At 38.9% G+C, this 14,475-nt stretch overlaps 1 protein-coding gene across 1 annotated transcript; it reads left to right on the top strand.

Annotated features, from left to right (window-relative positions):
• The first annotated feature begins 7,518 nt into the window (after positions 1–7,518).
• LOC106086058 (uncharacterized) lies at positions 7,519–8,703 on the top strand. The gene is made up of 3 exons (XM_013250576.2): positions 7,519–7,642; positions 7,703–8,179; positions 8,239–8,703. Exons 1-3 carry the CDS (start codon positions 7,583–7,585, stop codon positions 8,569–8,571), a joined length of 870 nt encoding a protein of 289 aa, XP_013106030.1. The 5' UTR covers positions 7,519–7,582; the 3' UTR covers positions 8,572–8,703.
• Positions 8,704–14,475: the final 5,772 nt, after the last annotated feature.

Below are 14,475 nucleotides of genomic sequence, written 5' to 3'. Positions count from 1 at the left end.
AATGTCATCAAAATCGGATAATAAATGTGGCTTTTGTGGGCCTAAGACCCTAAACCGGAGGATCGGTCTATATGGCAGATATATCTAAATCTGAACCGATCTGGACCAAATTAAAGAAACGTGTCATAGGGCCTAAGACAACTCACTGTCCCAAATTACAGCGAAATCGGACCATATATGTGGCTTTTATGGGCCTTAGACCCTAAATCGGAGGATCGGTCTATATGGCAGCAAATCTGGACCGATCTGAGCCAAATTGACAAACGATGTCGAAGGGCCTAACACAACTCACTGTCCCAAATTTCAACAAAATCGGATAATAAATGTGGCTTTTATGGGCCTAAGACCCTAAATCGGCGGATCGGTCTATATGGGGGCTATATCAAGATATAGTCCGATATAGCCCATCTTCGAACTTAACCTGCTTATGGACAAAAAAAGAATCTGTGCAAAATTTCAGCTAAATATCTCTATTTTTAAAGACTGTAGCGTGATTTCAACAGACAGACGGACGGACATGGCTAGATCGTCTTAGATTTTTACGCTGATCAAGAATATATATACTTTATAGGGTCGAAAATGGATATTTCGATGTGTTGCAAACGGAATGACAAAATGAATATACCCCCATCCTTCGGTGGTGGGTATAAAAATGAATATACCCCCATCCTTCGGTGGTGGATATAAAAAAGTAAAAAGACGGTAAGTTCGGCCGGACCGAACTTTGGATACCAACCACCTCTGGTATATATGTTAACCACCTTTCGTCAAAATCCGGCGAAAATGCGTACCTTATGCCCCATAGCAGATATATCGAAATATGTTCCGATTTAGACCAAATACTAATGGGTACAAGTAATTGTTCAATTGTGTATAACAAAATATTGGTCTTTTTATTAGCTATATCTAAAAATAAAATTGTCGAAGAGCCTAACACAACATCGGACAATAAATGCGCCTTTTATTGGCCCAAAATCTTAAACCAAGAGATCGGTCTATATCGCAGCTATATTCAAATCTGGACCGATCTGGGCCAAATTGAAGAAGGATGTCGAAGGCTCTAACACAACTCACTGTCCCAATTTTCGGCGACATCAGACAAAAAATTCACCTTTTATGGGCCCAAAACCTTAAATCGAAAGATCGATCTATATGACAGCTATATTCAAATCTGGACCGATCTGTGCCATATTGGAGAAGTATATCAAGGGGCTCAACTTAACTCACTATCCCAAATTTCGGCGACATCGGATAATAAATTCGACTTTTATGGACCCAAAATTTTAAGTCTATAGATCGGTCTATATTGCAGCTATATCTACATCTGGACCGATCTGGTTCAAACTGAAGAAGGGTGTCGAAGAACTTAACACAACTCACTGTCCCAAATTTCAGCAAAATCGGATAATAAATGTGGCTCTTATGGGCCTAAGACCTTAAATCGAGAGATCGGTCTATATGGCAGCTATATCCAAATCTAGACCGATCAGGACCAAATTGAGGAAGGGTGTAGAAGGACCTAGCACAACTCACTGTCCCAAATTTCAGCAAAATCGGCTTGTTTGGACCTAAGGCCCTAAATCGGCGGATCGGTCTATATTGCAGCTATATTCAAATCAGAACCGATCTGAGCCAAATTGAAGATGGGTGTCGAAGGGCCTAACACAACTCACTGTCCCAAATTTTGGCACAATCGGACAATAAATGCGCCTTTTATGAGCGAAAGACCTTAAATCGAGATATCGGTCTATATGGCAGCCATATCCAAATCTGAACCGATTTAGGTCAAAGTGCAGAAGGGTGTCGATGAACCTAACACAACTCACTGTCCCAAATTTCAGCAAAATCGGATAATAAATGTGGCTTTTATGCGCCTATGACCCTATGTCGGCGGATCGGTCTATATGGGAGCTATATCCAAATCTGAACAGATCTGGGCCAAATTGAACAAGAATATCGATGGGCCTAATATAACTCACTGTCATTAATTTCAGCAAATTTGGGACAGTGAGTTATGTTTGTCCCGTAAAAGCCAAAAACCGATTTAGGGTCTTTGATCGTGCTATATGGGGGCTATATCAAGATATAGTCCAATATAGCCTATATTCGAACTTAACCTGCTTATGGACAAAAAAAAACTCTGTGCAACATTTCAGCTCAATATCTTTATTTTTAAAGACTATAGCGTGATTTTAACAGACCGACGGACAGACATGGCTAGATCGTCTTAGATTTTTACGCTGATCAAGAATATACATACTTTATAGGGTCGTAAATGGTTGCAAATGGAATGACAAAATGAGTATACCCCCATCCGTCGGTGGTGGTTATAAAAATGCAAAAAATTGCTGATGAACATTCCATTAAAGAACAGAATACGAATATGGGTCTATGTACCCATCAGGCCGCCCCAACCCTAAAATTCCCCCAAACAGACATATTAACGTTCATGTCAATATGGGCCTCAAATGAAAGGTATTCGGGAGTAGATTACGAATTTGGCATACAAAAGCAGCTCGAAGTATTGGGTATCATCCTACTCCCCAAAAACGCCTTAAATGGGCATATGACCCATCATGACTTTTTGGAACTCGGTTTTTTTGTTTGTTCCGTAGAATCAAAAACGGCTGAACTGATTTTCTTAAAATTTTCATAGATTGTGTAAGTTTGTCTGGAAGGAAACATAGCCTATATAATTTTTAGATATAGGGTGGCGGTCCCTCCCCCTCTCCTAACAACGCCATCCAAGACCAAAAGTGTTCCGATAGGCACAATATGGGTATCAAGTGAAAGGTCTTGGAGACTAGAAAACGAATATCGTTTTAAAATTTTGGTCCAAGTACCCAGCGGGCTTCCCCACACCAAAAACTTCTCTAAACAGATGAATTCGACGTTCATGTCAATATGGGACTCAAATGAAAATATTCGACAGTAGATTACAAGTATGGCATAAAAAATTAGGTTCATAAAAAATGGGAGGTCGTCCAACCCCCAAGTACACCCATATTAGTCGACCATGTCTATATGGTACTCAAATGATAAGTATTTGAGAGTAGAATACGAATATGGCATTAAAATTTATGTTCAAGTCTAGGTGGCGCTTTTCTTTCCAAAAATAAGTCAAATAGGTTGATTGACCCATTGTGACAATATGGGACTCAAATAAAAGGTTTCCGAGAGTAGAAAACGAATTTGATATCCAATTTTGGATCCCAGTGTTTGGGAGTACGCCCTAAAGCTCCCCCTAAACTGAACTTCATTTCCGATCAAGGCGGGATATGGAGCTCAAATCAACGGTATTTGGGAGTAAAGAACGAATTTGATATCTATTTTCAGGGCAAAGTGCCGGTGGCGGCCCCAGCCCCAAAACACCCTCCAAACATTTCATATTTTCTGACCATGGCAATATGGGGCTTACTTTCAATGGATTTGGGAGTGCAGCACGAATTTGATATCCATATTTGAGTCGAAATGTCTGAGTTCCATCCCTCCCCTAAAAACACTTCTCATTACTCTAATTTTCGAAAGCCCCAGATCTCGGAGAGTAATAGTGCGATTCGTTCGATATATTATCTGCACTCTCACAGTCAAATCAAAACAAGGTTTCTATTGCTGGGGTCGGGTGCCTCGGGCGCCTTCCAAAACCCGCCAAATGGGTATATAGACCAATCACGACATTATAGAGCTTAAACGAAAAGTGCTTGAGAGAAAAAAATGAATTTGATATCCAATTGAAGAGCCATGCGTTTGGGGAACTGCCTCACCCGAAAACACCTCCCTATTATAAAAAAAGCTATTTGATGTTTAAATTGATTGATTTTCGGGAAATTGATGCTCATATTCGGGACAAAGTCGCTGGGGTACTTCCCACCCTCAAACAGAATTTATTCACCGGTCATGCCTTTATGGGGTTCATAAAAAATGTATTTGAAAGCAGAGCACGAAGCGTATATTTACATTAAGGGCCAAGTGTCTCTCTAAACGGGAAGTATTTACCAATTCAATAATATAGGACTCAAAAGAAAGGTATTTGGGAGTGGAGTAAAAATTAACCCAGGAACCGAGATGGGGCACACTTCTCACACATCAATGAAAGCTTTTCGATTCAAGTTTAAACCGAAAGATAAGGGACTTTTTCTAAAGCCGAATGCTGTGCCGCAGTGCGACATATCTTTGGGGAGAATTTTTTACATGACCATGCATGGCAAATGACGCCAGCATTAAAAGGAGATCACCACCGTTTTAAATTTTGTCTGATATTATCGCCAAGATTTGAACGCAGGCGTTCAGCTTTACATGCGGACATAGGCTACAGTGGCACGAATTCGATATACACATTCAAGGCGAAGTATCCAAACCCTAAAAAGATATAAGAGAGTTAAAGAAGGTGCAGTGGAGCGGGCCCGGTTCGACTAGTATATATATATTCTGGATCGCCGCCAAATTCTAAGGCGATTAAATGATATCCGTCTGTCCGTCCGTTTGTTATAATCACGCAACAGCCTTCAAAAATTGAGATATTGGCCAGAAATTTGGCACAGATCAGTATTTTTATACCTTCCATCATAGCATGGGGGTATACTAATTTCGTTATTCTGTTTGTAACTCCTCGAAATATTTAACTAAGACCCCATAAAGTATATATATTCTTGTTCGTCCGTCCGTCTGTCTGTCGAAAGCACGCTAACTTTCGAAGGAGTAAAGCTAGCCGCTTGAAATTTTGCACAAATACTTTTCATTTGTGTAGGTCGGTTGGGATTGTAAAGGGGCCTCCATGTTTTGATATAGCTGCCCTATAAACCGATCTTGGGTCTTGACTTCTTGAGCCGCTAGAGGGCGCAATTCTTATCGGATTGGAATGAAATTTCGAATACGAATTGGCTGACATTTTACACAGGTCTCCAGCATATAATTTAATTGTGGTCCAATTTGGTCGGTTGGGATTGTAAATGGACTATATCGGTTCATGTTTTGGTATAGCTGCCTTATAAACCGATCTCGGGTCTTGACTTGTTGAGCCACTAGAAGGCATAATTCTCATCCGATTTGGCTGAAATTTTACATATGGTATTTTATTGTGACTTCCAACAAATGTGCCGAGTATGGTTGAAATGTCCATAACCTGATATAGTTGCCATATAAACCGATCTTGGGTCTTGACTACTTGAGCCACTAGAGGGCGCAGTTCTTATCCAACTTAGCTGAAATTTTGCATAAGGTGTTTTTTTATGACTTTCAACAAATGTGAAGAGTATGGTTGAAATCGGTTCATAACCTGATATAGCTGCCATATAAACCGATCTCAGGTCTTGACTTCTTGAGCCACTATAGGGCGCAGTTCTCATCTCATTTAGCTGAAATTTTGCATGAGGTGTTTTATTATGACTTCCAACAACTGTGCCAAATATGTTTCAAATCGGTCCATTACCTGATGTAGCTACCTTATAAACCGATCTAGGAGCTTGACTTCTTGAGCCTCCAGAGGGCGTAATTATTATCCGATTTGGCCGAAATTCAGTACAACAGCTTCTCTGCTGATATAGCTCCCATATAAACCGATCTCTCTATATTATTAATTTTGGCATTCTGTTTGTAACTCCTCGAAATATTCAACTAAGACCCCATAATATATATATTCTTGTTCGTCATGACATTTTAAGTCGATGTAGCCATGTCCGTCCGTCTGTCTGTCAAAAGCACGATAATTGTGGAAGTAGTAAAGCCAGCTGCTTGAAATTTTGCACAAATACTTCTCATTTGTATAGGTCGGTTGGGATTGTAAATGGGCTATATCGGTCCATGTTTTGGTATAGCTGTCATATAAACCGATCTTGGGTCTTGACTTCTTGAGCCTCTAGAGGGCACAATTCTTATCCGATTTGGCTGAAATTTAGCATTAGGTGTTTTTTTATGACTTCCAACAACTTTGCTGAGTATGGTTGAAATCGGTCCATAACCTGATATAGCTGCCATATAAACCGTTCTAGGGTCTTGACGTCTTGAGCCACAAGAGAGCGCAGTTCCTATCCGATTTGGCTGAAATATTGCATGAGATGTTTTATTATGACTTCCAACAAATGTGCCGAGTATGGTTAAAATCGGTTCATAACCTGATATAGCTACCATATAAACCGATCTGGGATCTTGACATCTTGAGCCTCCAGAGTAATTATTATCCGATTTGGCCGAAATTCAGTACAACGGCTTCTCTCACGACCCTCAATATAAGTGCCCAATATGGTCCGAATTGGTCCATAGCCTGATATAGCTCCCATATAAACCGATCTCTCTATATTACTTCTTGAAACCCTAAAGGGTACAATTCTTACTCGAATTGGCTGAAATTTTACACAATGGCTTCTACTATGGTCTTCAACATTCAATTCAGACCGGACCATAACTTGACCATAGCTCTAATCTTATAGCAATTCTTTTCTTTAATCCTTTGTTTTCCTTAAAATAGATATCGGGAAAAGAACTCGACAAATGCGATCTATGGTGGAGGGTATATAAGATTCGGCACTGCCGAACTTAGCACGCTTTTACTTGTTTTTTATACGCAAGTAAAGTTTAAGAACGGTCCAAATCGAACTAAATTTGGATATAGCTGCCATATGGACCGATCTGCCGACATGGTGTCTTAAGCCCATATGAGCCGAATTTATTACCCGATCCAGATAGGTCCATTTTTTGATAAAACTGCCATATAGACCGATCTGCTGATATATTGGGTTGCTCAAAAAGTAATTGCGTATTTTTCATATAGTCGGCGTTAACAAATGAGTGAGTTGGATAAGGCCTCCCGTTGTTTGAACCGAAATCTAGACCATACTTTGATACAACTGCCATATGCACCGATCTGCCGCCATAGAGTCTAAAGTCTTATATAGCGCATTTATTATCCGTTTTTCTGAAATTTAAAACTATCTGTTGTATTAATATTCCCGACATCCGAACCAAATATGGACCATATTGGACTACATTTAGATATAGCTGTCATATAAACCGATCTGCCCATATAGGGTTTAAGGCCTATGAAAGCCCGATTTCGCTAAAATTTTAAACAGTGTGGTCCGGATAGAACCATATTAAGAAGTAGCTGCCTTATAGACCGATCTTCCAATTAGGGGTCTTAATCCCATAAAAAGCTGATTTATTGTCCGATTTCGGTGAAGCTGGCTTGTATTAGAGTTCTCAGATTGACAGTTTGGAAATAACCTTGGACATGGTAGTGGAGAATGGTGGTGGGTATCCAAAGTTCAGCACGGCCGAACTAAATATGTTTTACGTGTTTCAAATCAATACCAAAACCCGGGTTTCTTCACCAAATATTCATACACTAACCTCACAATTTTTTACGAATGCATTTTTTTTGGGGAAATTTCTTTTAGAATATATTTACACAAAATCAACTAAAACTGATAGAAAATGATTAATTAAATGCATTCATTCTTCGTTAAAGATTTATTAGAAATTTCCAGATATGAAAATGAGTAACCAACGCTTGTATAAAAAAAGAAAATTTTCAAGACCAAGAGTCAATCGACTTGAAGGTATCACATTAGAAACACTACGAACAAAAATGGCTTGCTTGAAAATTTTGGCAGTGTTGGCCCTGATAGCCTTTGCCAAGGCTCAACAGGTAATTTATTTGTGCCTCTTCGAAAAACATCCATTAATGAATAAATCCATATCATTTTAGAACCCAATCGAAAACATTTTGGGTAATCTTACATCGTTGCGCAATGAGGAATATATCAGTGCCCATAGACGTCTCTATGCTTTCAATATCTGGTTGTATGGCCTGGAAATTAATGCCTTCAAAGACTCCTTTTTGGCCCGAGTCGATGCAGTGGAATTCCAAAAGGATGCCCTCTTGGGTGAAATTATTATGGCCAATGAAAAATGGGAACCTTTGTCGGCTAAGAGCAATGTCACCAAAGATTGTGTTGAGCAAAACTCAGACACAATGCCAACAAAGCAATGGGCTGAGAAGAAGTTCGATAAATGTATTTCTCATGCAAAATCTCGTATAAATCGTCTCATCATGCCCCTGCAAGTCACCAATTTTACATTGGCACATCACTACAGTCATGTCTTTGAGAAAGACGTAACACGCTGTGAAAATAAATTCAATGAGACCATGTTGAAAAATCAGACAGTGTGTCTTAACAAGGCGGTTAGTACTAACAACAAAATATTTATTAATTGAATTTAATTTTGTATGGCTCGTTATAGGTGGCCGATGCTAATGCTTATACCGCCAAGAATCAAAATACATTCTCTAAGCAAATGGAGTCGGCTAAAAACTCCTCCACCATCGACATTCAAAACCTTCACGAATGCATTTTCGATGTCCACAATGCCACTTTAACCAAAATCTCGGAAACCAACCACAACATTGAAAGCTGCATTCGTGGCGCTGTCGATTGCTCCAAATGCAGTGGTCACTTCTGTGTAGATGTCTACCCAATGGCCTCATCCTCCATAGATTTTGAAAGCACAACCATGAACAATCCATTCTATGGACGCAACGACACTAGTGGCTGTTTGATTTTGAATATTTTCTAAGCTCTCAAAATCAAAATTAATAATTAAACAAAAATTACTTTGCTGTGTGTTAACTTTTAAAAATTTATTTTTTATGCTCTCATTAACTTTAAAAAAATTCTTTAAATAAATTTCGCTTTGATATTCCTTTAATTGGTTTTTTGACATTTTAATCACTTAGACAAATGAAAAATAACATGCTATGTGAGCATGGATCTGTATACAACTATCTCGTATGGGGTGATTTTTTAGCTATTATCTTTTTGGCAATACTGGTTTAAACAGCTCCCGCACGTTTTGTGTTTTGTTTCACCGTCAAACATCTTCAGTTTGGTCTATAATTTAACCATGAATCCTCTTACAAACGAACAACGCTTGCAAATTATTGAATTTTATTATCAAAATGCGTGCTCTGTTAAGAAAGTTCATCGAGGGTTTCTTCCATTTTAAGGTCAGTTGGGTTTTTGGCCCTATGGGTACCGCAATAAGCATAATTAAGGATTTTGAAGTGAAAATCTGCCAGAAGCATTGCAAGTAATACCAATGCATCCTGAAAAAGTCATACTTTGGTGTGGTTTAGGGGCTGGTGGCATTATTGGACCGTACTTCTTCAAAGATGATGCGAATCATAAACTAACTGTGAGTGGTGGGCGCTATCGTGAGATGATATCCAACTATTTTTGCCCAAAATGCAAGAGCTTGACTTGCATGACATGTGGTTTCAACAAGACGGTGCCACATTCCATACAGCACGCGTAACAATGGATTTATTGAGAGACGAGTTTGGTGAAAATTTTATTTCACATTCGGGACCGGTCAATTGGCCGCCTAGATCGTGCGATTTAACGAATTTAGACTATTTTTTGTGGAGCTTTGTCAATGCTCATGTCTTTACAAACAAGCCCTCTTCAATTAACGCATTACAAGACAGCATTGTAGTTCATTGACCACCGAAATCTGCATTTTAGACTTCCATAATTCTTCCATTTCTCTTTTTTTTCAACGAATCTAATAACGTCCTACCATGCTAACTGAAAACAATCTGTGAACACAGAAAATCTCACTGACTGTGAGTATTTGGGTCCCCAAGAGTCTGTATTAGATCCTCTCATTTTTTCTATGTATGGACCAACAGTCAATACAATTGCTATTCCTATACAATTGACCAACAGTCGAGTGCATACGAGGGTTGCTATATAAATTTCTGGCCTAATAATTAATATACAATTTTTATACCCACCACTGAAGGATGGGGGTATATTCATTTTGTCATTCCGTTTGCAACACATCGAAATATCCATTTCCGACCTTATAAAGTATTTATATTCTTTATCAGCATAAAAATCTAAGACGATCTAGCCATGTCCGTCCGTCTGTCTGTTTAAATCACGCCACAGTCTTAAAGAATAGAGATATCGAGCAAAAACTTTGCACAACTTCTTTTTTTGCCCATAAGCAGGTTAAGTTCGAAGATGGGCTATATCGGACTATATCTTAGTATAGCCCCCATATAAACCGATTTATGGTCTTAGGCCCATGAAAGCCACATTTATAATCAGATTATGCTGAAATTTAAAACAGTGAGTTGAGTTGGGCCACTCGCCATCCTTCTACAATTTTGCTCAGATCAGACCAGATTTGGATTCCATTTAGACCAATCACTCAATTTAAGGCCTTGGGCCCATAACAGGTGCATTTTTTGTCCAATTCCACAGAAATTTGGCATAATGAATTATGTAAGGCTCCGCGACATCCCTGTTCAATACGGCCCAATTTTGAACATAGCTGACATATACAACGATCTACCAATAAAGGTCTTAAGCCCATTAAAAGAAACATTTATTAACCTACTTCCCTGAAATTGAACATAATGAGTTTTTTTAGACCCTTAGACATTCAAACAGAGTATAGTCAAGATCGGGCTACATTTTAATATAGCTGCCATATATACAGATCTCCCAAGTTAAGCTCTTTGGGCAATAAAAGCACTTTTATAACTCGCTTTTGCTGTAATTTGACACAGTATTCTATGTAAGCCTCTTCAACATTAGCGATCAATATGGTTCAGATCGGTCTATATCCCGTTGAACCTTTCTACCGATTTAAGTTCTTAGACCCATTAAAAGTGCATATTTGTACCCACCACCATAGGATGGGGGTATACTAATCTAGTCATTCCGTTTGAAGCACCGCGAAATATTCCTCTTAAACCAGATAAAGTATATATATTCTCGATCGTCTCGACGTTCTGAGTCGATCTGGCCATGTCCGTCCGCCCGTCCGTCTGACGAAATCACGTCTTGTTGAAACCACATGCCATGCAAGTCAAGCTCTTGCATTTTGGACAAAAACAAAGTTGGATGTCTCACACGATAGCGCTCAACATTCATAGTTACCTTACGATTCGCATCATCTTTGAAGAAGTACGGTCCAATGATGCCACCAGCCCATAAGCCACAACAAACTGTGACTTTTTATACCCACCACCGAAGGATGGGGGTATATTCATTTTGTCATTCCGTTTGCAACACATCGAAATATCCATTTCCGACCCTATAAAGTATATATATTCTTGATCACCGTAAAAATCTAAGACGATCTGTCCGTCCGTCTGTCTGTCTGTCCGTCTGTCTGTTGAAATCACGCTACAGCCTTTAAAAATAGAGATATTGAGCTGAAACTTTGCACAGATTCTTTTTTTGTCCATAAGCAGGTTAAGTTCGAAGATGAGCTATATCGGACTATATCTTGATACAGCCCCCATATAGACCGATCGGCCGATTTAGGGTCTTAGGCCCATAAAAGCCACATTTATTATCCGATTTTGCTGAAATTTGGGACAGTGAGTTATGTTAGACCCTTCGATATCCTCTGTGAATTTGGCTCAGATCGGTCCAGATTTGGATATAGCTGCCATATAGACCGATCATCCGATTTAGGGTCTAAGTACCATAAAAGCCACATTTATTATCCGATTTCGCTGAAATTTGGAACAGTGAGTTGTGTTAGGCCCTTCGACATCCTCCGTGAATTTGGCTCAGATCGGTCCAGATTTGGATATAGCTGCCATATAGACCGATATGTCAATTTAGGGTCTTAGGCCCATAAAAACCACATTTATTATCCGATTTTGCTGAAATTTGGGACAGTGAGTTGTGTTAGGCCCTTCGACATCCTCCGTGAATTTGGCTCAGATCGGTCAAAATTTGGATATAGCTGCCATATAGACCGATCATCCGATTTAGGGTCTAAGTCCCATAAAAGCCACATTTATTTTCCGATCTTGCTGAAATTTGGGACAGTGAGTTGTGTTATTCCTTTCGACATCTTTCTTCAATTTGGCCCAGATCGGATTTATGGTTTTGGGCCCATAAAATGCTTATTTATTATCCGATGTCGCCAAAATTTGGGACAGTGAGTTAAGTTAAACCCCTTGACATACTTCTGCAATATCGCACAGATCGGTTCAGATTTGGATATAGCTGCCATTTTGACCGATATCTACGTGTTAGGTTTTGGGGCCATAAAAGACGCATTTATTGTCCGATGTCGCTGAAATTTGAGACAGTGAGTTTGGTTAGGCTCTTCGAAGTCCTTCTTCAATTTTGCCCAGATCGGTCGAGATTTGAATATAGCTGCCATATAGACCGATATCGCGATTTAAGGTCTTGGCCCCATAAAAGGCGCATTTATAATCCGATTTCACTGAAATTTGACATAGTGACTTATGTTAGGCTTTTCGACATCCGTGTCGTATATGGTTCAGATCGGTTTATTTTTAGATATAGCTAGTGTACTTTTAGTATTTGGTCCAAATCGGAACATATTTTGATATAACTGATATGGAAATAATAAATTTTCACCGAATTTTGATGAAAGGTGGTTTACATATATTCCCGAGGTGGTGGGTATCCAAAGTTCGGCCCGGCCGAACTTAACGCCTTTTTACTTGTTCTGAATGCATTGGTAGCTCTTGCAATGCTTCTGACTAATCTTCACTCCAAAATCGACAATTCTGCTTATTTACGTAGCCAATGAGCCAAAAATGGGGAAAAAGGCCAAACAAGAGCGCGCTATGAACTTTCTTAACAGAGCACGCAAAACACGAATCGTGCGGAAACTGTTTAAACCGGAGTTGCCAAAAAGATAATAGCTAAAAAATCACCCTTTACAAAAATATTCTGTTTTATCATCTCAAAAACTGAATTGTATTCGACCACTCGACGTGCGTTCCGAATTCGGTCCAAGTGGTAGCTTATTTCGATAAAGCTGCTATGGGTTCATAAGTGATGAATTTTTCACAGGATTATGACGATCGGGTGGTGGGTATCCAAAGTTCGATACGGTGGAACTGAATGGCTTTTTAATTGAATGGCTTTTTAATTTAAGAAGCATGATTTAGTCCGGCCGGGCCGATTCTAATATACCCTCCACCGTGAATGTCATTTGTCAAGGTAGGCAAACAAAGGATAATGGATAAGAAATGTTATGCTATTGGAGCTATGTCAGGTTATAAATCGATTTGGGCCATACTTGGCTTAGATGTTAAAAACAATAGTAGATCCCATTGTGCAAAATTTCAACCAAATTGGATATGAATTACACCCTAAAGATACTTAAAAAGTAAAATGGGGACCTCAGTTTGCATGGGAGCTATATCAGACTATGGACCGATTCAGACCATATTTGGCACCTATATTATAGGGCATAGAAGATGTCACTGTGAAATTTCAGCTAAATCTGATAAGAATTACCCCCTCTAGAGGCTCAAGAAGTAACATCGGGGAGATCGGTTTATATGAGAGATAAATCAGGTTATAGACCGATTCAGACCATATTTGGCACGTTTGTTAAAGGTCATGGATACAGTGACTCTGCGAAATTTCAGTAAAATCGCATAAGAGTTATCACAGTACAAAATTTCAGCCAAATGCGATTAGAATTGCATATTCTAGAGGCTCATGGGTAAAATCTGGAGGTCAATTTATACGGGAGCCATATCTAAGTATATACCGATAAGGCCCATTTACAAGCCCAACTGGCCTACACTAGCACGAAGTATTTGTGCATACTGTGCTTTCCGTAGACAGATAGACACACGGGCGGACATGACTTGACAGACTTAAAATGTCAAGTTGATCAAGAATATATATACTTTAGGGGATCTTAGATCAATATTTCGAGGTGTTATAAACGGAATAGCGCAGTTAGTATACGCCCATCCAATTTTGGAGGGTATAAAAATAGCATATAGTATTCAATTTAGCTGATCTGGCATGGAAAAAGTGCCTTTTTAAAATCAACTAAAAAAAATACATTACTTCACCTTAAACTCAATCTCGAAAATATACGTTTTGTGTTCATTAAAGTTACACTGAGACAAATTTTTTAATACAAATAGCAATAAAGTCTCCTGCAGCAACAGAAAATTTGGTGAAAATGGAACAGAAATACTTTTTTTGCTTAAACAGCAAAGATTTTCTACTGTTTTCAGATGGTACAAATTTGAAAATAGTCTAAAAATGTTATAAATATATACAGCAAAAATAATTGTCGAACTGTATAGAAATTGATAAATTGAAACAAAAATTGATTTGTTAAATAAAATAAATATTTTTTGTATTTTTTGGTAAATTTGAAATATCAAACAATGTTGTTTTCGTTTTTATTCCTACCACCCACAATAGGATGGGGGGTATACTAATCTAGTCATTCCGTATGTAACACCTCGAAATATTCGTCGAAGACCCCATAAAGTATATATTCTGGATCGTCTCGACGCTCTGAATCGATCTAGCCATGTCCGTCCGTCCGACTGACCGTCCGTCTGTCGAAACCATGATAGCGGCCCAACGCCTAGAGCTAGCCGCTTGAAATTTTGCACAGATGCTTAATATTGATATAGGTCATTGGCGATTGCCAATG

The sequence above is a fragment of the Stomoxys calcitrans genome, chromosome 2 (genome assembly GCF_963082655.1).
Source record: "Stomoxys calcitrans chromosome 2, idStoCalc2.1, whole genome shotgun sequence".
Taxonomy (NCBI): Eukaryota; Metazoa; Arthropoda; class Insecta; order Diptera; family Muscidae; genus Stomoxys; species Stomoxys calcitrans.
Note: the sequence above shows the minus strand (reverse complement) of the source record. Positions and strands in the feature narration are given on the sequence as shown.